The 23929-nt window shown below is 41.2% G+C and overlaps 2 protein-coding genes and 1 long non-coding RNA gene across 13 annotated transcripts in view; 2 read left to right on the plus strand and 1 right to left on the minus strand.

The window, feature by feature from the left end:
* YTHDC1 (YTH N6-methyladenosine RNA binding protein C1) overlaps nt 1-7080 on the plus strand; it is a 21926-nt gene extending 14846 nt beyond the window's left edge. For 4 of the 6 annotated variants that reach the window (XM_003205679.5, XM_010709902.4, XM_003205680.5 and 1 more), the window contains 6 exons: nt 1756-1838; nt 3366-3402; nt 3495-3534; nt 3639-3701; nt 5236-5370; nt 6087-7080. In XM_003205679.5, coding sequence (XP_003205727.1) covers nt 1756-1838; nt 3366-3402; nt 3495-3534; nt 3639-3701; nt 5236-5370; nt 6087-6311 — 583 coding nt within the window. In that variant the 3' untranslated portion in view covers nt 6312-7080. Of the gene's footprint in view, nt 1-1755; nt 1839-3365; nt 3403-3494; nt 3535-3638; nt 3702-5235; nt 5371-5876; nt 5980-6004 lie in introns of those variants that run through there. The other 2 variants (XM_085222726.1, XM_085222725.1) reach the window with 2 other exon arrangements.
* LOC100549312 (UDP-glucuronosyltransferase 2A2-like) lies at nt 2642-23750 on the minus strand. 6 transcript variants are annotated; one of them, XM_085222729.1, is made up of 7 exons: nt 16957-17742; nt 13645-13793; nt 12446-12577; nt 11992-12079; nt 11047-11266; nt 10237-10380; nt 2642-8952 (listed from the first exon to the last, which is right to left on the minus strand). In XM_085222729.1, exons 1-7 carry the CDS (start codon nt 17678-17680, stop codon nt 8895-8897), a joined length of 1515 nt encoding a protein of 504 aa, XP_085078855.1. In that variant the 5' UTR covers nt 17681-17742; the 3' UTR covers nt 2642-8894. The 6 variants fall into 6 exon arrangements, with proteins under 6 accessions (XP_085078855.1, XP_085078854.1, XP_085078857.1 ...); XM_085222728.1 differs by having other exon boundaries at nt 2642-8955; XM_085222731.1 differs by lacking the exon at nt 2642-8952 and adding an exon at nt 23290-23750 and having other exon boundaries at nt 8980-10380; nt 16957-17345.
* Nucleotides 20892-23929, plus strand: part of LOC146544464 (uncharacterized) — a 7945-nt gene continuing 4907 nt past the window's right edge. The window contains exon 1 of the long non-coding RNA XR_014883001.1: nt 20892-21505. This is a non-coding gene — a long non-coding RNA (uncharacterized LOC146544464). The remainder of the gene's footprint in view (nt 21506-23929) is intronic.

Genomic DNA, 23929 nt, shown 5'->3' on the forward strand with positions numbered 1-23929 from the left:
TAGAGGATCGACATGGTTATTGATCACTGCTATATGAACTTAACATCATTTTCCAGGATAAAAGGGGGTGTAACTTGTTACAGAATTGGAGAAGTCTTTGCAAAGAACTGATATTAGCCCTTCTGCCAAACACCTTTTCCCTGTGTAGCCACTTTGCATACAGACTGATGTATGATTTGGGCTGAAACCTTTGGTTAAGTTTCCTCTTTGTGGAAACATCCTCTGGTAGGTACAGATACCCAACAAGAGTCCCCATTTTCTTGATCTTAAAAAAAAAAAAAAAAAAAAAAAAAAAAAAGGACACTGTAACGAGTAGGTAGGAGGAAACCTGGCAGCGTCCCCTTATTTTTGGCTTTAAAGGACTGAACACCAAGATGGCTTGTGAAGTTAAGCTAAGAGGTTTCCAGTGCAATAAAGTATATACAAGTGAAGGTTTTGCAATGGACTGCAAACTATACATATAACAGCACCACACCTTCTCATGCCTGCCAGGGCCTCCATTTATGTATGTGGCTTACAGCTAAAAGTCAGTAGTTGGACTACTATATGAACTGTTTCTATCATATTTTATACCGGTCGTAAATGCACTCTCAAAACTACAAGAAAGCGGTATGTTTATTCTTTCACCAGCTTTTGTTTTTCTTGATCTGTTTTACTGTGGATGCAACTGTTCTGGTTTTTGGGCTTTTTGCTCGTAGGACAGGATCTGCTTTCATTTTAAAGAGCTTAGTAGCTGGGTATAGTGGGCATTAAAAACTGAAATGGGGAAGGGGGAGGAAAAATGGCTCTTCATAAAAAGAAAGCTTGTTACCCAGCGAGCAAGTTGCACAATAATTAAGCATTACAAGAAAATATCAATTTCTTTTCTTTGTCATAAGTGATTCTGTTGCTCATTGGGGGAGGGGAGAGAGGGGTGCATAGCTGATTTGTGTTTAGAAATGCTTCTGTGTTAGCATTGGAGTCTCGCATTAGTGTTTATGGTCCTTGACAAAGCAGCATTAGCAGCCAGTTCTTGGCTTCTGTTTAACTGTTTCATAAACAAGCTTCTTCCCTGAGTATGAGATTCTCAGGTAACAGAAAAGGTGGCTTGTGTAGAAGAGAGCCTTAATTATTTTAACTAGGGAGCTTAAGTGTTCTTGAGCTTCCTGTTCTAATGGCACTGATGCATTACTGGTAAATTGCTTAGATCAGAAGTAGTTAGAAATATTATTGGCCTGCCTAGCTAAACAAGCTACAGTGAAAGAAGCCATTTCACAAATAATGTACAGTTTTATTTAAAATGTACAAAAATAAGCCTTTTCACCCCATAGCTGGCAAATACGGTAATATTTGTGCCTTTTGACTATAATTATATACTTTACCATTTATTTTAACTAGACTTAGAAATGTAAATTCTGTTGTCCAACAGACTAGTTCAGAATGTAGAGCGGAAAGTATGTTCAACCATGAGTCTAAGTTCTGTTTTCAGATGAAATTGTTACCTTTTGTTTGTTACAAAAGTACCAGTGGGTAGAGTTCCTTTCCTAACTACTGAAGCACCTGTAGCCAGAAAGTGAAATAGGAAGGGGTATTTAATTTGATTGCTGTTCTTGATTACTTGAGTTCATACTTAAAGCTGTGGAATGTTTTGAATCAGATGGAATTCAGAATGGTTAAACAGAGGTTCTGGGCAGCTCAAGATATTCCTTTGAGGTATTCTGCTGTTCTGAATGCTCCAAACAACCTTGTTTAATCTCTGATATCTAATTTGTGTAGGCGTCGACCAGAAGATTATGATATTCATAACAGCAGGAAGAAACCAAGAATTGACTATCCCCCTGAGTTTCACCAAAGACCAGGTTAATATCTTACTGTGAAGATTTCTGTGCGCCAGTTCATGAGTGTTTCCTAGTGCATTCTTATAAATTCTAAAAGTGACCTTCTAATGTAGCTGGGATAAAAAAAAAAATAAAAATAAAAAAAAAAAAACAAAAACAAAACAAAGGATTTGTTCTAAGTGTTGCTTTTGGGTTTAACCCGCCTTTTGCAGAATTCCTGTGGCACTAACTTTACTGGTTTGAGTGAGAAATAAGTTGTTCTGTACTGTGCCCTTTTAAGAATCTCACAATTGTGTAAATTTTTACGCATGATTCCCTTAAACTTTTAAGTATGGTTAGTTGAAATGCCTATCCATCACTAGAATTAGTTAAGCTATTTATCAGTGCAGTAATAGTCAAATTAAAATGTTTATCAGAAATTTCCAACTGAAAAAGTGAGCTGAGGTTGCCTGAGTAGCAGATTTATTTAGGTTGCATGTTCAATTGTATTTTCAGATATAATTTTTTTTTTTTTTTACAAGCTTGACATGAGGAAGGGAAAATAAACTTTTACTGCCTTTTACGAGAGGGTTTAATCATGAATGTGGGAAAACAATTTTGTTACTTTCCAGACAAGTGTTTGCAATGGTAGTAGAACAATAATATAATTATGCAATGGTAATATTGCAGATTTTTATTTTTCAGAAAGCAATATTAAAAAATGGTCAGTTGTAATTGTATAATCTTGCTTCACTGTTATTGGGAATATATATCCTGCTATTTCAGTAGTAGATATCTAAATCTTTCTAAAGAATCTGCTTTTATCTGTCCAGTTTGACGGCAAGTTTAGTGTTGTTTGTAAAAAAAAAAAAAAAAAAAAAAAAAAAAAAAAAAAAAAAGTTGCTTCCTGGCTTTTCAAGACTATTATTTAGATCTCAGAACAAAAATGTAAAATCTAATGAAACTCAAAGGCATCATTTCATTAGCAATATAAGCATGCCTGGTGTTTTGCACTATTTTAGCTGTAAAAAGTTTACATTCTAAACTGTAACAGTTCTTTACCCTGTGAGGCTTTTCCAGGTGGTTTTACCTTGTTTGTTTTTAATTTTCTGTATAACTGTTTGTTCAAGACCTATTAGGAAATTGGTCTTAAGAATTGCTGGGAATAGTAGGATTCTACTGAGTGCATAGTTGTTAAGTAGCTATATGACCATGTGGTGACTGTTTGGGGACAGTACTCCTCAAGCTTGTGGGCATTCCCAATTTATTTGAATAAAATTCTAAGTCTTTGTTTGCATAGGTATTCCTTTACGTAGTTGTACTGTGTGCAAGTTCCTATGAGTGTGTATATATTATATATGTAATACAATTTTTGCTACTATATTATGTTACTTTGTATTGTCTATGAGAAATTGTAAGTTTTCTATAATTATGTTGGAACTGAATACAATGGGTGTTAGCCTATAATACCTGTTAGAATTTGATAGCTGGAGAATAGATTCTAATTAGTATGTATTTAAAGATTATTGCTATGAAATGGTAAATTAATACTGCTTGATGTTTGAACAGGGTATATAAAGGATCCCAGGTATCCTGAAGTAGACAGGTAAGGTGTGTTCATGCTATTCTTTTTATGTCCTGGTAACTTGTCTGAATGGATAACGTGAATTTAGTTCTGCAAATTTTTATTCCCAACAGACGATTTTCAGGAGTTCGACGAGATGTGTTTTTAAATGGGGTAAGTTTGTGCATGCTGATTTCGGGGGAACTTCCTATATTCAGCTTTCAGCACTTCTGAAGAACTCCTGTCACAAATATTAATATCCCTGTCTTTCATTTTAGTCCTACAATGATTATGTGAGGGAATTCCACAACATGGGACCACCGCCACCATGGCAAGGAATGGTTTGTGTCTTATTCAACTTCTGGCTTTTTCTGCAAAGCATGGCTTTTCTGTACCCTGCTATAGAAGCCTAGTGCATCCGATCTGTGCTCAACCCTTCCCTTTTCCTAAAACGTACCTCTGCTGTAACTGCTGTAATTTATATCAGCTATTTGTATTTTTACTTTACTCTCAGTAATAGTCTGTCATTCTAGTTAGTAGTACAGCAGTGAAAATGACTAATCTTGAACCTGCAAGGAGCTCTAAACTCAGAGGAGACAACAGGCCCTTACTTTTAGCCCACACAAGAGGATGCGACAAAATTGTATTCAACTCAAGATTTGTAGTAATGGGCTTTCTTTCAGACAGTAGGTGTTTCAGAACTGGACTTCCTGCATAGGATCATGGCATACTGGGGTGTTACACAGTGGCTTGCTTTTGGTTAGGGCAGTGAAGCATGTGGAAAAATAGCTGAGCCTACTGAACAGCATGATGAAAATAAGACATGCTGTATAGCATCCTTCATTGAAATGCATTTCTTTCCCTGTCCAGGTGAGCATATATGTGAATACATGTACTTGCAGTTATGTCCATTGAAGTTAATTACTTAAGTACTTAAATTCAACTTCAGTACTTAAATTCAGTGAGGAAAAAGTCATTGTAACAGGTTACTTTGTTATGACCTAGAGCAAGGGTCATGATTTTGGGTAGCTGTAACAAGTTTTCTGGCTCTTGTGTATATTGTGGAAGCAAAAGGATTTGCGGGATGTGGAGATACCTCTCATTTTTGCTCAGCTGAGACACAACTCTGACTTCTTATAACTGAAAGAAATGAACAAAGTTGTTAGACTGGGAGTGGTTCATCAAGCAGAGCTAAACCTCCAGATTTTCCTGTCATTTTTCCCTCTCCATTAAGTATGCTGCATGCACTTCCACTATTTCTTCTGTGAACAGGAATGCAAGCCAAGATACTTCAGTAACATCTGAAAGAAATGGCTTGATCATTTCAAGAAGTGGAGTAGAACAGCAAACAGATGCCTTGTTTTAAATATTAATAATAATATAATCAACTAGTATTTGTTGAATAGTTTGCCTTGCGGAGTAAGCTTATTCATGTAAAACAGTATGTATGTGTAGCCATGGCACTGAAAAGAATCTTGAGAATGATTTACTAGTTTGGACAAAAAATTTATGGATATATATATAGGGTATATATAACTATATATAAACCCTAACCCTATATATAGTTATCAGAATTAAGTAACAAAAGTTTAGTTACGGTATCATCTTAAGGTAGATATGGAAAGAGGTTATGTTTTGGATCTGGGCAGGATGTTCCCTGAACTTCTGAAAAATCAATGGTAGAGCAATAATAAAGCATGCGTGCTTCATGAGAAATAACCTGTTATATCTGATCGCAGCCTAGTAATTGTGTATTTGGGTGTTTGTATTTCCACCTGAATGAAAGTAACCTCTGCTGTGTACTCCCTGCGCTACATTTTATGTACATACCTTTGTTTTGGAACATTAAACAGACTGCCTTTAACTTTCTTGTAGCCACCGTATCCAGGTATGGAGCAGCCACCACACCATCCTTATTATCAGCACCATGCACCTCCACCTCAAGCTCACCCTCCATACTCAGGACATCATCCTGTACCACATGAAGCAAGATATAGAGACAAACGAGTAGTAAGTGTCCAAAAAGATAAGGGAAGGCAAGTCTGCAGGCTAGGTTAGAAATGGGAGGAATTTGGGGTACAGATGTAGGTAGCCTAACCTGAAACGTGTTGACTTGGACAATACAGGTCTTAAAAATACAGTTTTCCATTGAAAGATATCTAGTCAAACTATGAGTTATTTTCAGTATTGTTGAAAAGATTTTCTTCCAGGTCATGTAGAAGTGAAACATTACTAGAATGTGGTCTTAAACTGACCTTTCTGCTTAAAATTGGCATACACTTGTCAAGTTGTGAACTCCTTGTTGAAGCTCAGTTTGAATAAGGATGTGGCCTTCTATAATTATCTATAATACCAAGAAACTTTTCTGTTAATGGAGAGTTCTATAACTCTTAAAGGCCCATCAAAAACTAGAGTAGATTGTTGAAAAATTTTCAGCTGTCTTCAAAAGCTGTGTAGCTTTCAGGTCTCTTGCTGGTATCTGACATTTGAACCTCATCTTACTCCATGCACACTAGAAACAAGACGTATGGTGCTGCCCTGAAGATGAGAGAAGAAACTTGTACTGATGGATGCATGTTTTCAGTTGATTTTTTTGGTGGTTGTTTTGTTTTTAATTATTACTTTTATATTGGGCTTTCCCAAGACTTACAGCCAGTCCTGTGGATAAGGACGGGGAGGGAATTTTCATCTGGCAAAGAAAATAAACAGCTGTCCTTTCATCGCAGCACGACTATGACATGAGGGTAGACGACTTTCTTCGCCGCACACAAGCAGTTGTCAGCGGTCGGAGAAGCAGGCCTCGAGAGAGGGATCGAGAGCGGGAACGGGACCGGCCTAGAGATAATAGAAGAGACAGAGAACGTGACAGAGGCCGTGATAGGGAAAGGGAGAGAGAGAGGATTTGTGACCGGGACAGAGACAGAGGAGAAAGAGGTAGATACCGAAGATAATCTGTTTAGAACCAGTGCTCACTTGAAACAAAAAGAGCTTGTATTTTTTTGTGTGTTTACAAGTAGTACATTTTATTTTCAGCTATCTACTTAAAGTTCGTTGTGTAGAAGGATTTATAATGACCCTCTTTATTCCAAGCATGCAGTGAACTGTGAACTGGAAAAACTCAGTTTGGCCAAAAATAAAATACACAAAGCTGACACTTGACAATTCTATTGGAGCAGAATGGAAAACAGTCAAGAATGTACATACTGATTCTCAGTGAGTGTTCATCTACTTAGTAACATCATTCTAGGTTTTTGAATACTGATGGAAAACTGCCATATATATATATATATATATATTTTTTTTTTTTGCTTTGATGTTTTCTTCCTGTAGTTTCACATGGTTCTGTGGGAGAATGCTGCTATCAAGTATGCAAATATTAAGTATGATTTTTGACTGACTGGCGGTGCCATAGCAGCTTTCTTCTTTTCTTCTTGTTTTTAACTGTCTGTAAAGTCAAGTGTTTTTTCAGTCTTCAGTAATGAAAGCAATATTAAAAAAACGATATTGATACCTAATTTTTAACCTTTTTTTAAAAAAAAAATCTTCCCGTGTTCAGTAACATTTTGGTCAATTATCTTGTCTGGTCTCCTTGCAAAATGTACACATTGCTTGGAATGTTCACAACTGCGTGTGTGGAACAGGAAATATTGCTGTATTCTACATTGCTACCATTTCTTTTTTTTTTTATATATAAAAATAAATTGGTAACTGTTGAAATGATTGATGCTCCAGACTGAGTTTCTTGATTTTTCTAAGCTTGCCTGCTTTCCTACAATCTGTCTGTTCTAGGAAAGTATTGAGAAAATTGCTTAAAGGTAATTGCAGTGGGTGAAATTGATCAAGAAACATGAAACAAAAAGGTAACTGCTTTTTCTGTTTCCTCAGTGAAGTAGTTGATTAACACAGCTCATGCAGCTAATCAAAGTTAAGGTCCAACACTTCTAACTTAAAATGATCTCCATGCTATTAACAGGCTGTTCTCAACCACAATTGTACCTCTCCCGTATCTTCCTTGTATAGATTACTGCATCACTTGCTATTTCTTGTCAACAGAAACTATTTCAACCTAAATGCTAACGGTATAGAACTGCGAAGAAAGATAATAGTTGTAGAGGACATTTCTCAGTTTCTGCAGCAGTTTCCTAGTTCTTAAAACCTGCATTTGTAGCACTGCCTTTGTGGACTTTATTAATAACCTTTATTTTTTGTCTTCTGATTTAATTAAATCAAGTTACAGCACATTCTTTGTAGTCCTCCAGCTCTGCAGCACTGTATGCTTTAGCTGTATTAACGAACTGCAACATAGGATTTGCCAGTGTCGCAATTGTGGAAACAGATGCTTTTTTGGAACTGACAGTGTTTTAGGCTTTGTGTATTTCAGTCTATGGTTGTATAGTAAACATGAGCAAAAAGTGTGACCTCCCTATAGAAAATTTCTTTAAATGCCTCAAGAAGTTTAACATGTTAAACTTCCTCAAAACTATGAACTGAGAGGTGTGCAGTAGGATTAGATTGGTCTATCAAATTGAGCGTGCATATTGTGGCTGGTTTGAGATGTGCACCACAGACTACCTACATTCTCTGAGATATTTCATTGCTTCATTTGAAGCAATATAATAATAGCTGTTTGAAATAATAGCTGTTGCAGGTTTGTTGTGTGGGTTTTTTTTTTTTTTTTTTGGTTGGTTTGTTTTGTTTTGTTTCTAAGCTTGACTCTTAATTCAGTGCTTGATAAGCCAAATTGCTCTGAGTAAGTAGGAGTTTGGCGGAAGGCCTCAAAGATAACAAAGGGCCTGGAGCATCTCCCATATGAGGAAAGGCTGCGTAATCTGCTCAGCCTGGGGAAAACTGAAGGGGGATTTGACTAATGTTTATAAATATCTAAAGGGAGGGGAGAGGCAAACTGATGAGGTCAGGCTATTCTCAGTGTTTTGTAGCGATAGTACAAGGAGTAATGGCTTAAAACTTGAAGGTAGGGAATTCCATACAAACATGCAGAAGAACTTTTCCAGTGCTCTGTCAGCTTCCTGTACAGGTTGCCCAGAGAGGTTGCAGAATCTCCTTCTATGAAGATATTCAAGACACATCTAGATGCGTACCTATGTGACTTACAGTAGGAAACATGCTTTAGCAGGGGGGTTGGACTCAATCTCTTGAGGTCCCTTCCAACCCTTGTGATTGTGTGAATTGAAGTACCTTCACTGTATTTCCTATATCCTTTGTTAGCTCTGTCTGACCAAATGTACCAAATGTATGTTAGAAATCTTACTGGCCTTATTGTTAATGGAACTAGTATCCTCAACCAGTTTCCTACTTTCAAAGCTGTATGATGAGGACTCAGTGATGAAGTATGGTGAAGCTGAGTTTCAAGAGTCAGCTCTATGAAGAGGTTTTGTGAAACCTTTCTGCTCTAGGACCCAATTGTTGAGTGTTCACTGTTAACATGTTTCTGCACATCCTGTCATGACCATGCTGGATTCCTAGTTACCATGTGAAACACTAGTAAGCTTGTTCTAATCACTCTAGATTGGAAACTATTCACTTACACTTTTGTGGAGGTTTTCATATGAAGATATTTCAGTGGAACTGAAGCTGCTAACAAAGGAAACAATTAAAAAGTTAATATATTGAGGGGAATTTTATTATGTAAACGAAGATAATGTTTTCTTAGTCTGTTTGAAAACAAATCTGCAACATCCAGAATACAACAAACACCAGTTTGTCTGGCAGATTCTTTAAGTATGCTGGCATAATAGTTGAATAGCCTTACCTTCAGCAGGAGGCCTGAACTAGCATCAGTTTTCATCAGTAAGGTCTCCTTAAATAGTTTCAGTAGTGCAACATTTAACATCTCTGTCTGAGCCATGGGCAGCATTATTTTCCCACCAGTACTTCAGGCAAAACAAGTAACTATTGTGTTGTTCCCATGTATGACGTACTACTTTGTAAGTTCCACTTCAAGGTTTTTTGGGATTTATCAGTTACTATGGCTCAGAGGATTTGGGGGTTAATGCAAGCACATTACATATAGGTTATTTTCACACACGGTGGTGTAATTGGAATGATAATGTGTGCAGTAGGAATCCGAGTATACTGGATGGGAAAAAGGAATGGTTCCCTGAGGAAAGGAAACAGTTTCTCTACTGGTTTCAGGACTCAGATAAGCTCTGATCTCCCATATACCACTAAGTAGTGCATTTGTAGAAAGAGATGATACAAGCTTCACCAGATTTTGGCAGCTCCTCGTCTTTCATGATGTTAGCCTTTCAGTTGGGTGTTTTTTAAGAGCTTCCCTGTTCAATCTGGAAAGAGGTATACAGGCAGGAGAGGTGTTCTGGTTTGAATCACCAAGCATAGGTGACTTTATGGGGGAGGACAGAGCTAGGCTAAGAAAACCAGTTGCAGGACCACTGGATGACACACAGAAGGGCTGAATTTAAAAAGATCACCAAACTAAGTTTGAAAAGTTAGAGCAGCAATTATTTTAGGAATACTGTGTGATCAGCTAACAGCTTCCCAAGGGATTAGACAGCTATAATTCAATGTTATAGAGGCCAAAAGTAATTTGCTGGGTTAGCAAGCAGCTCTCTAACTGCTTTTTTAGTACAACCCAGTTGAATGAGGTGCTTCATGATATGCGTAATTTAAAGCATATCCTAATAATTGTATTTACCAAGGAATATGCAGAAATGCTTTACTGAAACAGTGTATGAGAAGAAAAACTGCTGATGGAATCAACATATCTATTCTTTCTTTTTTTTTGTGACCCTACCACATTTTCTACAGCAAAACATGCAGCACTTGACAAGAATGAAGCCAGCAATGGCTGCACAGGTGAACAAGAATGCCAGAACATCCAGGCAGTGGTACTGGTACCAGGTAAGATGGTGAGCAGCTGGTCTCAAATGTTTTGCTCCTTTGTGACGCATGACAAATTCAATCCAGAAGACAGCTCTGTCCAGAGGCTTAATTGGCTGGTCATGATGTATCTTGGATAACTTTAAAGCACTTTCCTTGTAGCTGAAGAAAGAAAGAAAGAAAGGAGATTTGTCACTGATTTCTGAAACAACCTGTTCCACCCCTGGCTGTTGTCTTGAGGAAGGTAGAAAGTTTTGCTTTTACTTTCATCAACATTATATAAAAATATTTGAAATCAGCCCAGTTTATTCCTATCTGCACAGAACTTGAGATACAAACTTTAATAGAGAAAGTCAATATTTTGCAAAGAAAAATTATGCCAAATGATTCCAGTTCCATTTTACTCTGTAAAAAAGCAACATAAACTTTATTACATCTGTTCAGCTATATTGCTACAATAACCTAAGGAAACTGAAGGTTCAGATAAGAGAACTGTGACAGCTCCATACAGAGAATAGATAAAACAACTTTGCATTCTCATGCAGTGTATCCAAAGAATTTATGCTAGCAGTGAACAGAGAATCATCTCAGGATGATTCAGGATTGCTCCGGAGCTATCTTTCTCAAAGGAATCTTAAAATGCAATACAAAGTAGAATTTCTGGTCTCTCTTTTCTGAGAAGATGCTGATTTTTAGAAAAGGTTTGTTTTTTTCTTTAAGACCCAAGTGCCAGCTACACAATATTCCGACTTCCCAGAAGAGCCAGCTGTTTGACATCAGCAGCCCAAAGTTTAAATAACATCACTCTGATAGAAGAATAAAACTTACGTAGAATTGTTAATGACTGTATTCACTGCATCAACTAGATCCTGTGTTGTCAGTGTGCTGAAATCCAGCTCCACTGCAGCTCCTTTTGCCCTCATGTGAGCAATGTTGTCATGCTGGTCAGCAAACATGGGAATCCCAACCATTGGGACTCCATGGTAAATAGCTTCATAGATCCCATTGGTCCCACCATGAGTAATGAAGGCCTTTGTCAAGGGATGGCCTGCAACAGGGAAGGTGAGACACATGTAGCAGCAGCAGGCCACGTTCACAGGAGTATCAGAGCTGTCACCTAGTAGAGTAAATGCACCCTGACTTCTGGATTTGAACCAGAGCATGCACACTTAGCTTAACTTCCCCACATTCATGTTTGAATGCAGTATGTGAACTGGTATATTCCTCCAGACTACCGTAAAGTTACTTCAGCCCTTCTGCAGTCATACTGTTCTAGTTTTCACACTGGCTCAGGTTTATAATAGCCTCTTCTGCAGCCTTCTTGTTGACCAAGATGCTTGATGTATTTTGAGGAATGTGCCTCGGAAATGAATTGCAAGGGTGAAATCCAGAGCACACACCTTCTTTCTTACTGACATGTGGTTCTTAGTCCTTGCAGACTGATGCCACTGGGCTCTGTAAGACTAGGACTTTTCCTTAAGAGATCCATCTGTATAGCTAAGCTCAAATTGCTGCCTTCCTGAGCCATTGATCCCTACTCCCTTTAGGGTATGGCTGTATCTTCCATGGTTCTTGTATAGCCCACTCACCATAAAGTCAAAAACAAACTATGAAATTATGGCTTCAAGAGCTAACCTCTGCTGCTTGAAGTACAAAAGTATTTGTAGCCATTAAGTGTAGGGGTTCTTTCACCCAAATAAGCCATTTTAGCAGAAAAATAAAGGAAATAGCTTTTCCAAGGGTGTAATTCATCCCAGATAGAATCAGTCTCACCGAGCAGGTCATTTTGGGGTATCCAGTCATAAATCCTGGTGTTGGAGCCCAGAGCTTCTGGTTTTTTACCTTTGTATCGCCAGAGGACCTTGAACAAAGGAACACTGAGATAAACACTATGACTGCAGCATTATCTTCTGTGTTATTACATGTAAAGCAGAGCATTCTCTCAAACTCACATATCCTTTATCAGTAATTCAAACAGCTTTGGCTTTAAATAAGATCTTTGGTTAGTTATTTTGGCCTCCATACCATTTGGGTTGAGAATCGAGGAGAAATACCTTAATTCTGTATGGGATGGCTCGGCAGTCTGCCTCTGCAAAGCCCAGCTTCTGGCAATGGGATATCCAGCATACATACAGATAAAAATCAGGCCAATCAAATGTAGGTTTGCTAAAGGAAGTGTTAGTGACAAAAACAAGGCAGTTTGTTTTATACTTGAAAGTAAACTCACATTTTGTGGAAGCTGGCTGAGCGCTTTGGCAATCACATTACTTCTTTCATCAGTTAGGTTGTAGACCATTGACCCGAGAGAAAATACCACAATGCCATGTTCCCCTGAACTCTGAACAAATTCTTCAATTTCCTAGGAGGTAGAAGACATACTAACAGTAATCACACAATGCATATTACACAGATTATGTGAAGAGAGAGTATAATTTATTTAATTTATCAAGAAGATGATCGTGGTGTTAAAAGCACCTCTGCTGACAGAAGGCTATTGCAAAGATACACATTGCCCTCGGCAGAACAGGCAGCTTCTCCCCAAGAAGGAGCAAGACAAGCATCAAGACAAGCAGAAGAGGCTTTATCTCTTTGAATGCAAGTCAGGAAGTTTCAGGAAACATTTCTTCCAGAGCATGACCAGCAGGAATGGATCCTGGCACTGGGGTGAGAAGGCATACTCAGGAATCCTCCCTGGCAGGTAGTGTCATGTGAAATGAAGTAATAGTATCCAAAAGGGAATGGCTATACCTCTCTCTCAACTCAACCCTTGTAGCAGTTAAGAGTTGTAACATTTAAGAGTCAAGAAAACTTACTTTTCTTTTTTTTTTTTTCAGTAGACAATTTATACTGCAAAATATCCTGCCTCCTAAAAGGGTCCTGTAGGGGTAATAATCTAGACCAGAGCTTGTTATGTCTTCATCATCATCAATATCCAGGAGTTCCAGATTCCACCTGAAAATTGTCAGTCATAGCAGCCTGGAAATGCAGAGTATTTTACTCCCTTTAAGATGTCTTAAAATAAGTACCAATAGAAAAAGTGTTCAGCACTGGTCTCTTTCTGCAAATCTTGGCTCCATTTTGTTTAAAAAGTGTTTCTTGTCAAAGTGACCTGCTACATCAGGTATTTCAGTGTTTTCTTTCAGTGTCTTAGAATTAAATTTTACACTTCACTGCTCTGAGGTAACACCTACTTCTCCTAAAACAAATACCCATATTTGCTCCTGCTGACTCACCTATCGTCTTTTGACAGCAAGCTGTAAACCCAGCCCTTAGTTTGCACAAGCCTGGGCAGATTGCTAAATAGCTCCCTCCTGCTCCCACCAGCAGCAAAATATCTGTTTTGAGAATGAGCTTTCTCATGACATGGCTTATCAGGGATGAAAATAGATTTTGTAGATAACCAGCCAATGGCAGAACAAAGAATACCTTTGGCAGTGGCTTTGCAGGCTGGCAATGAAGTCCTCCAACAAACTCAAAGTTGGGCAGGAAAGGGCGAGGAAATTCAAAATCCCAGTATGTTCTGATTAGCCATATCTCTGCTTTCCCCATCGTCTCACACAGGGTTGTGGGCCTTCCTGTGGGCAAGGTACAAGGCATTTACAACAGTCACGAGTATAATCTTGTTTGCAGTAGATTGCAAAATACTAGCCCTACCTTTGTATTTTGGTACTCCCAGTCACTGTATTCTGTTAAATGAGCAGGAAGAGAAAATCTGGACAAATCTAGACCTATTCCTTGCCCCGTCCCTCTTCAGTCTTCTAAAGTTGCCACAAACAAGGCAAAAGTATCTTTAAAACCATTCTGAACCTTCAGGATAAATGTATACGAGCAAGTTGGGAAGCATTTAATTTCTGTGCATTTCTTGTACTGCTGGAAAATGTAATTACCTATGCTTGTACTAAAACACCATTTGGAGGAAGAAAACAGTCACAGAAAACTTATAGCCACATAAGATTAAATCACAAAGTGATGATCAGAAGTCAGGGAAGAAGAAAGTTTTTAACCAAGTTCTGTTGTGTTTTTCAAATGATGTCTCAGTCTGTGGCTGCTCTGTGGCTGTGAAAAAAACAGATACAGTTAGCTCAAGTTCTGCTGGGGACTGGGAAAACTTCTGCTGAAATGTATAGAGAAAAACTGGCCCAAAATGTGGCTTCTGTAACACTGTTTTAGGCAAAATGTCTTTAGAAATTCATCTGCAGGAGAAAAAAAAAAAAAAAAAAAAAAAGGGGGTGGGGAAGAAACTCTTATAGCTTCCCATTTGGAAAATACGTATTCTTAGGCACATTTTGCAAGTTCTCTGTGATATTTTCCCCACAAAGTGGAAAAGGGTTAAATGATCTAATGCTAGCAGTACCCAAGCAAAATAAACAGCAGGAGGAAAGTTGCCTTTAGAGCATCTTATAGTACTTGATCAGCATTAAAAAGAAATAAAATGGTGGTGTTTTTTTTTTTTTTCTATGTTATTATTATTTTTTTCTAAAGTAGAGGGCAATGACTCAGCTATAAAATTACAGTAGTGAAAATGACACCTGCATTACTACTAGAGTGATATAAAATGTCACTGTCACAAACTGTAGTGTGAAACTGTCAAGTCTTACATGGTAGAAAAATTCAACTAATGGAAGAAAGGCTAGTCTGGAAGGTAGAGGTGTTTGCTGAAAACAGAGGAAGAGATTGGAGGGCTATAGACTAGATGCCCTTGTGCTTGATGTTCATTTTTATCTGTTTGAACATGGATATTCTAGACAAGGTTCAATGTCCATTTAACTGAAAGCTCTCTTTTATAGACTTTGAGTCACGCTCTGTGCTGTAATAGGCTAGAACAGAAGTTTTGAGTATATAGATTAAGGAAACTGTATTTCAAACTCTGTATGGTGACAGAAAGGGAAATGTCTTCTTGGAGAAGACCACCCACATTTAGCATCCATACCAATCAGGGCTGCCAGATAGTACCTCCAGATGATGCATGCAACATGACTGCATGCAACTTTGCCCTTTTCATCTAACGACAGCCAGTGTTCCTAGTTAGAACAAGACAGGCTCAATTTCAATCCTGGTTCCATGTTACTAATGGAGCCATTTCCAGAAGCTTGCATTTACTGAAACAATGATATTGCCCTCCAGTCTTTATCCGCTACCTTAGCTGTAGAAGTGCCTGTCCTCAAAATTAAGAAACAACAGTTGTCCTCTAAATTCTTCTATAGGCACTAAAACGGGCATGCAGCTCACAAGAAGAACTGACCAGCAGTACCATTATTGACAAAAAAATTGCAACTAAACGCTCTAAAGGTCCTTAAGTGGAAATATAACAGGACTGCACTGGTATCTGTTAGGTTATACAAGCTTTAAAAGATAAAAAACAACCTCTGTCAGACCAACACAGAATTATCATCTCTGCTCTCCTAAGAAGTAAGGTAAATTGTGCACTACTGTGTGTTGAAACTGCTACAATTTTGAATGAAAAAGAAAATTGAATGAAAACACTCTGCTTAAAATGTAGAAAAGAATAAAAGAAATCAGAGATCTGTTCATAGAATCATAGAATCACTCAGGTTGGAAAAGACCTTAAAGATCGAGTCCAATCTCAACCTAACCATACTACCCTAACTCTAACAACCCTCAGCTAAATTGTCCCTGAGCACCACATCCAGACAGTTTTTAAACACATCCAGTGACTCAGCCACCTCCCTAGGGAGCTTATTCCAGTGCTTAACAACGCTTTCTGTAAAGAAGTGTTTCCTGATATCCAACCTAAACTTACCCTGGTGCAACCTGAGGCCATTTCCTCTCATCCTGTCACCTGTCACCAGTGAGAAGAGACCAACCCTGCTCTAGCTGTAAGCACCTTTCAGATGAGAGAGATAAGAGCAATAAGGTCTCCCTCCCCTCAGCCTCCTTTTCCCCAGACTAAACAGCCCCAGATCCTTCAGTCTCTCCTTGTAGGGCATATTCTCCAAGCCCTCTACAAGTCTTGTTGCTCTTCTTTGAACCTGCTGCAGCACCTCAATGTCCTTTCTGTACTGAGGTGCCCAAAACTGAACACAGTACTTAAGGTGAGGCCTCACCAGTGCCGAACAGAGGGGCAGGATGACTTCCCTAGTCCTGCTCACCACACCATTCCCGACACAAGCCAGGATGCCATTGGCCTTCTTGGCCACCTGGGCACACTGCTGGCTCATATTCATCTGACTGTCCATCAGTACACCAAAGTCCCTTTCTGTCATGCAGCTTTCCAACCACTCCTCCCCTAGCCTGTAGGATTGCCTGGGGTTGTTGCGACAAAAATTCAAGACTTGGCCTTATTGAAATCCATACAGTTAACCTTGGCCCATCGATCCAGTCTATCCAGGTCCCTCTGTAGAGCCTTTCTCCCCAGATCAACACTCCCTCCCAGCTTGGTGTCGTTTGCAAACTTCTGTTCTACATCAAATGAATGCAGCAGATGTTAAAGAGGACTAAAGTATAGAAGCAGAATGGACTTGTGCCTGTGACACAGCAGAGACTAGCGTCTTCATCTACTGTAGTAATCTACAGCCTCCTTCAGAGACCTTTCCCTTCCTTCTATCAGTGATGGAAGGAGCTCAATGTGCTCTCTTCTAACGCGGGACTACATCTTCAAGGAGGTCATCTACCACATTGAGACATTTTAAGGAAATATTCTGAGACTATAGCACTAAGCTCTCTAAACATTCAAAAAGCACTATTTATGCAAGAGAGACTGCTCAACAGCTGCCTTACCTAAGACATTACTGTAGTATCCGTCCCATTCATCTCGCCAAAACTTTAAGAAAAATAAATCCATGGCAAAGTAAAAGAAGAAATTCTGCAGTCTCTCCACAAAGGACATCTGGTCCGTCAACCCTGTTGTGCTAGCAGGCACATAAGAAGGTGGAGATGGGAGCCCACCACACAGCCGCTCTACCACGTTCCCCTCAGAAAAACGGAAACTGTAGACAAAAGGGATTGCCAGTAGGTCTGCTGCAAGCTCACCACATACAGCTAGAGGGTCAGCTACCAGAATATCAAACTTGGCCTGATGCAGCTTTGCTATCAGCTGAGGATTTGACACCAAGGCATCACAGGACTGCTTTGACAAGTTGGAAAAGGAGTATATGGCTTCTTTCATCCTCCACATGACCTCCCAGGGGAACAGATTAGGGAGGTCATTTATCCAGAGATTGAGGAAGTCCTCCATGAGAGCATCCAGGGTCTCTTGGGTGATGTTCACTTTCAGGACCTCAAAGGTGAAAGGAGATGACGTGTCTTGGTAGTCGATGAGCAGATTTATTGATGGTACCAGCACAGTCACTTCATGACCCCGGAGAATAAGCTCTTCCAGCAACACTTTAATGTTGACCCAGTGACTGGCATCGCTGGGCCAGACCACCACTTTCCCACAAAAGCCAACACTCCAGCAGCACGCAAAGGTCCAGAGTAGCCAGGAGAATCTTTGCCCCATCATCTCAGCAGTCCACGCACAACTCCAGTCTGAGCATGCTTGAAACAGTTACACTACGTTAGTATGCAAACAACTTTGGAAACAGCCAGTAAAAGTGAGATTCACTTGGTGCCAGCCTTGGCAAGAGGGCATGTCAGTACACATAACGCCACCTGTAGGAGGGCTGGGCAAGCAGTAAATCCCGTTCTGGAATCTCCTGCAGAGCTGCAGCCAACCTCTGGAAATGAAGGCAAATCCTGTTTCTGCTCACCAGAAAGTGCAGCCTGCAGCATGCGAGGCCCAGAAGCCCTTACCCTGCTGCCAGATCTTCAAGGTACACATCTCTGTGCACAGCAGGAGTTCAGGCTAGGGGAGCCCAAGGAGCTCAGTCTTTTCACTTGATTACAGTCTACATTTGCTTCTTTGCCCTTTAAGAACCAAACTACCTGTATGGCTGGTTGCGGTTTTAATCTCCTGATTACTGGAAGGGGACAGTCCTGACAGAGGTCAACACAGCATCAAGGCCATTTCCATAGAAGAAACAGGAGGAAATGGAGAGCTTGGGTTTTGCTCACCTTCTTTGCCCCTCACTGCTCAGGGCAGTCCAACACAAGAATCCTAATTTCCCCTTCTGAAGGTAATCCCACAGATAAATCAAAGATGCCTTGTGCCACTGATGTGTAAATGGAGGAGAACAGGTATCTGTTCTTTCCTGAGCAGGAGGATGAGGCTTATGCTGAGTTGAAGTAGGGCCTGGGCACTCCTCCAGGAGCCCAGCACCACTACATGGGACCCTCACTGGACTAATACAGCTCAGACAGGAGATAAGCAGACTGCAGTCAGAGGGAAGAAAAAGTAGGCTTACATAGAGTTTGTATGTGTAACCTTAAGTGCTAATGCACACATTTTATGACTAGTAGAAAACCCAATAAATCACTCACTTCAGGCAGCCTGAAGCTGACACAGCCTAAGTTCAGCAAAGTGCATTGCTTCCAGCACAAGGCTTTCTAGCTGCTGCCAAACTTGATAAGCAACACAAATAAATATGTGGCTATGTACTCCAGTAGTAAGACTTCCTGCCAACTTTGCTCTCTCAACAAAACCACACACTACTACAGATCTGAAAAATAAATAAAGGCACTTAAATCTTCACATGGAAATAACAACCTTTTAATTCCTTCTCCCCCACTGCAAAATAAATAAATTAATTCCTTAATGAATGAAGATTATCCTATTTCTTCCTAATCTTGACAAGAACTCTTTAAAACAAAACTTCAAAATTAGTTCTGTAGTTGTTATTAGATAAACAAGTAAGCAACTCCAAATACTTCTTTAAGATACCTTCAAAAAAGCCGAGTACTTTTTTTCTTTGCTGCTGGGGGAATTGTATCACTGCCCAGTGAGACTCAGTGCATTGCAGTCTTCTTAGACTGCAGGGACAGTTGCTCTTCCAAACCTATGAAGACCTAGGGAGCCGGTTTTATCTTCATTCTGAGGAGAGCTAAGGAGTGAGCGTGTTACTAAAGGAAAAAAAGGTAACTTTGGTGGATAGCCCTCTAGAAAACGTATAGCTTTCTTCTTTAGAAATGTTGTGGTTTCGTGATTTTTTGTTGTCAGTACTCCACGTCAGAACATCATGTGGACCAGTGGGAGTTAACAAGTTATTGTTCTGCTCCCCTTTACTGCCTTTTGCGGACTCCTTGAGTATCCTGATGGAAGGGGCGGGCAGAGGCAGTGGGGTGGAGCTGCGGATAGGACCCGGAGGTCTGCCTCTCTCCGTCTGGTCCGGCTTAGCCGTCTTAGCTTGCTCGGGGAAAGCGCATGCTTTCCCTCGCACTATCGTGGTTTGACTCTCGTTTTTTGATACTCTTGTCTCTCTCGTCTTGTTCGATTTAGTTAAATTCAGTAGATTACCCCTCCTCCTCAGATCGTTGCGTTGTGTTTTTGTTAAAACTGTCGGCTAGCTCTCTGCCCTTCCCCCTGTCCCGGAGCGCACGTGGTCCGGGGCTGGCCGGGTCGCGGCAAACCGTTCGTACTCCCTTTTTTTTTTTTTTTCTCTCTTTTTCCCGGGGCCTGTGCCCCCCTGTCGCGGACTTATACCTAAGGATAACCCCGTGACAAGAAATTTTAGTTCAGTAGTAGCATTTGGTAGAAATGCAGTGGTATTCTTTTCTTTGTGTCTTGCATTTGACTGACAGGCTGTTTCAAGTGGTATTAGCATTTGATAGGTTTGCCTATGTTAAAAGTACCTGTATGGTTTTAGCTGTAGCTGGAAACAGGTAATGTTTGTTCTTGCCTGGGTTGTTTGCTGTGACACAAATATTTTGGAGGAAAGAAGTTCAGGACTGCCTTGGTCCTAACTTGTACCTTAGCACCAAGGCTCTGGGTTTGCAGACCAATGTGTATAGCATGTGTAATCTCTGCAAGTAAGAGCAGCTTACCTAAAATATCACTGTAGTATTGATTCCAATGTCCCCAAAGAATGTAATGGTATGCGAGGTCCTGCAGAGCATAGGAGAGCGTGTTTTTTATCCTCTGTGTGTAGGTCATCTTGTCTGTTAGGGAGCTTAGGCTGGCTGGCACATAGGAAGGAGGAGCTGGGAGTCCCCCGCAGAGCCGCTCCACTGTGTTGCCCATGGAGAACCGGATGGTGTACATCAAAGGGATACCCAGCTTTTCTGCAAACAGCTCCCCGCTGGGCATCAGTGGGTCTGCCAGGAGGACATCAAAGCCAGATGCCCTCAGCCTTTCCAGCAGCACCTTGTTCTTCACAACTCCATCGCAAATGGTTCTGGTTATATTCTCGAACTTGCGTAGTATATCAATCATCTTTTTAAGACTTTCCCAGAAGGGTAACCTTCTCTCCTCGTAGAACCAAAAATAGAAACCTTCATCCATTGCGGCAGCCATCTCACTTTTGCTGATTGGCACCTCGACCATCTCAAACTGGAAAGGTAAGGGCTCAGTGCCATTGAGGATAAGGAAGCACGAAGGCAGCAGCACAGTCACCTCATGGCCCCGGACTACAAGTTCCCGCAGGATAAACTCCATGTTAAGCCAGTGGCTGTTGTCAACTGGCCAGACCAACACCTTCCCACCAGACACAGAGCCCAGCACAGCCAGCAGCCACAGCACAGCCACCTTCTTTCCTGACATGATTTACAGTGCTTCTCAGTGCCTCAGTGGCCTTGCTTCCTTGGGAGCAGCAGAACACACTGAAATGGGCTGGGCCTGCATGACACTGTAAGGCAAAGAGCCAAGGTAGCTGGTGCAAAATCCCGTCGTGGATAATGGCATGTTTTCCCAGGGAAAAGGTGACTGGAACCACTTGGCTCCATCTGGCGGTCACTGACTTGATGAAGCTGGAAGGGGTTTCCTCTGAAGCAATGAGAGCTGTGAGAGTTGTCTTTCTGAGCTGTCCTGGCTCTTGTGCCTATCTAGCTATAATCTCTGTTATTTTTGGTACAAGAGGTGACTTTGTCATTCCTCTGGCAGCTCCAGTGGCAACTGATGTTCAGAGAAATGTTCACCCACTGTGTGTGCATCTTTTTGCTTTATGAAGCCACTGAGCATCTGTTTGCGGTACGCTTAGCATGGTGATCCAGGGTTGCAACTGGCAAGCTGATCTCCATGTAGATGAGATGACATGGTAAAGCAAGCAACTTCTGTCAGAATAAGGCTGTCCTCACATGAACTTTCCTCCTCCAGAACTGTCCTGGAATGAGGCTGGAGCTGCAAGTTGATGGCCATGGGCTGTCCTGTCTGCCACCAGGTCCCAGTAATATGCTGTAAGTAGAACCAGAAGCTCTGCTAAGCTGCTTTATGTACAGCCATACTTCTGATTTCCAGGTAAGAAATGGTGTGAGACTTCTTCACTGTGCAAGAAATAATAATTGTGCTCCTGCCTAGTTCTGTTTTCCCAATCATTATGTTGGGCAGAGCATTTGCTGTGGGTCCTGTGCTGTCCAGAGCATCCTTTCCAGCATGCAGGGGAAGTGAAAGTAGTGGTCAGACCCCGAGAAGCTGAACTGAAGCTCCTGTCTGCTGCACACATGACAAGAGCTTGCTCTGCTTGTGGAGTCCTGCAGCATACAGGCAGATTGTGTCCTGTGAGACTTGGAGGTGCCCTATTACACAGGGTTGGTGCGAGCTCAGTAAACATGTCATGTTGATTGTGTACTTACCCAAGCACATTTTTCTATTATTTGCTCAGAAGAGTCCAAAACAAAAGCCTTTGAGGAAGGCTTGTTATTTTTACTGTTCCCTTGTAGGTGGAAGGTCTGTTTGCACAAAACAAGTTGTATTTAGGAAGGATTGGTTTTCTTTACCAGTGATGTAAGTGAAGTCTATTGCAAAAGCACAGTGCACCTCAGTTGTTACTGAGGGTCAAGGCTGGCTTGTAGCTCACCTAATTGTGATGCTCTGACCCAGGAAAGCAGTTCTGTTGTATGCTTTCAGTGTGAGCATGAGAGGAGAAGTATGAGCTGAGCTCTCCATGCTGAGAGCGCACTGTGCTGGGGAAGTTTCTTAAGACTCTACATTAGAATTAATTATGGCAAATCCTTCAGTTGGAATGCCTATAGATTCCTGTCTTCACACAGTACCATGCCAGCACAGCATCCTTACAGGAGTGGGTGCAGTTGATACAAAAGTACTTGACTTAGGCAGTTTGGCGAATGTTGACTTAAGACTGTAAGGACTGCCTGGTTAGATTGAAGCAGGATCTCCAGAGAAATGGGGCTTCTGTTTTGTAGAAGATATTAATTATTTCGGTTTCTGAAATCACTCTGGCCTACTGTTTCAGACTGCCATTACATGCCATATGTAAGAGGTCAAAGAATCACAGAATCATTAAGGTTGGAAAAAACTTCTAAGATCATGCAGTCCAACCTCCAGTCCACCCCCACCATGCCCACTAACCATGTCCCTCAGTGCCACATCTCTGTGTTTCTTGAGCACCTCCAGGATCTATGACCGCACCACCTCCCTGGGCAGCCTGTGCCCATGTCTCACCACTCTTTCTAAGAAGAAATTTTTCCTAATATCCAACCTGAACCTCAACTGCCTCACTCTTTCACTGGTGGCTTACTCACTTTTCCATATATTGACACAATGAAAAATTTGTTGGTGGACGTGTGTTGATTGCTTCCCCCTCCAGGCCTTCCCTTTGCCACCTTCTATGCTCCCAGCTCTGTAGCTCATAGTATAGGAAGCTGAGTGATGAGAAGCTATGTAGCAACAGCTTACCCAAGATCTTGCTGTAGTAGATGTCCCATTCTCCCCAGTATCTCTGGAAAATGTAGTCTTGCAAGTGATAAGACAGGATATTTTTAATTCTCTCGCCAAAGGACATGTGGTCAGTGAGCTCAGACAGGGCCGCAGGTGTGTAGGATGGTGGGGCTGGGATTTTGCCACAGTGCCTCTCAACAGTTGAGGCTGGAGAGAAGCGCAGGGAGTACATGAAGGGCAGGGCCAGCTTGAGAGCTACGAGGTCCCCGCAGAGAGTAACTGGGTCTGACAGCAGCAGGTCATAGCCAGAGCCCTGTAGATGAGCCATCAGCTCCCGATTAGTCAGCACTGCATCGCACATCTGCCGGTTGACCTGGTGCCAGCTTTTGGACAGTTTCCCCAGCTCCCTGTAAAACTGCCAGAAGGTCGAGGCTGTTGGCCTGTTGTTCAGCCACAATGCCACAATCTCTTCAATCAGGTTTGCAATGGTGTCTTTCTTGAAGGGCACGTTAAAGACCTCAAACTTCTCAGTGGTCTCAGCCTTTGGCTGAATGAAGAGGGAAGCATTGGACACCAGGATGGTGACACTGTGCCCACGGTGGATGAGCTCCTGAATAACCATCTTCACGTTTAGCCAGTGGCTGCCCTCCGTTGGCCAGACCAGCACATTCCCACAGAAGACAGGTGCTACCAGAGCCACATAGAAAGCAAGAAGCTGGAGGCATTTCTTGGAGCTGGTGGCTTTTGTGGCCATGGCAGAATTGAGGGCTGGATGGCCTGGCAGCTTTTTCTTCCAGCTAGGAGCACTCCACCTCTGTGTTGTTTGTGTGAGTCTGCTGCTGCTAGAGCAGGGCCTTTCAAACCTGAACCAAAGACAGGAAAGGATGCTTGGTGATTTGCTTTTCCCTTTCTTTTTTCTACCATTAACTTCCCCCTGAGAGTACTCTTTTCCCTAGATAGGGGTGGCAGCAGTCCCAGCACTGTCAGAAGTCCCTGCTTCCCTCAGACCTGTCCATTTGCACAATAATTTGTTTATTGTACTTT

Source organism: Meleagris gallopavo, chromosome 4, assembly GCF_905368555.1.
Source record: "Meleagris gallopavo chromosome 4, MGAL_WU_HG_1.1, whole genome shotgun sequence".
Classification (NCBI taxonomy): domain Eukaryota; kingdom Metazoa; phylum Chordata; class Aves; order Galliformes; family Phasianidae; genus Meleagris; species Meleagris gallopavo.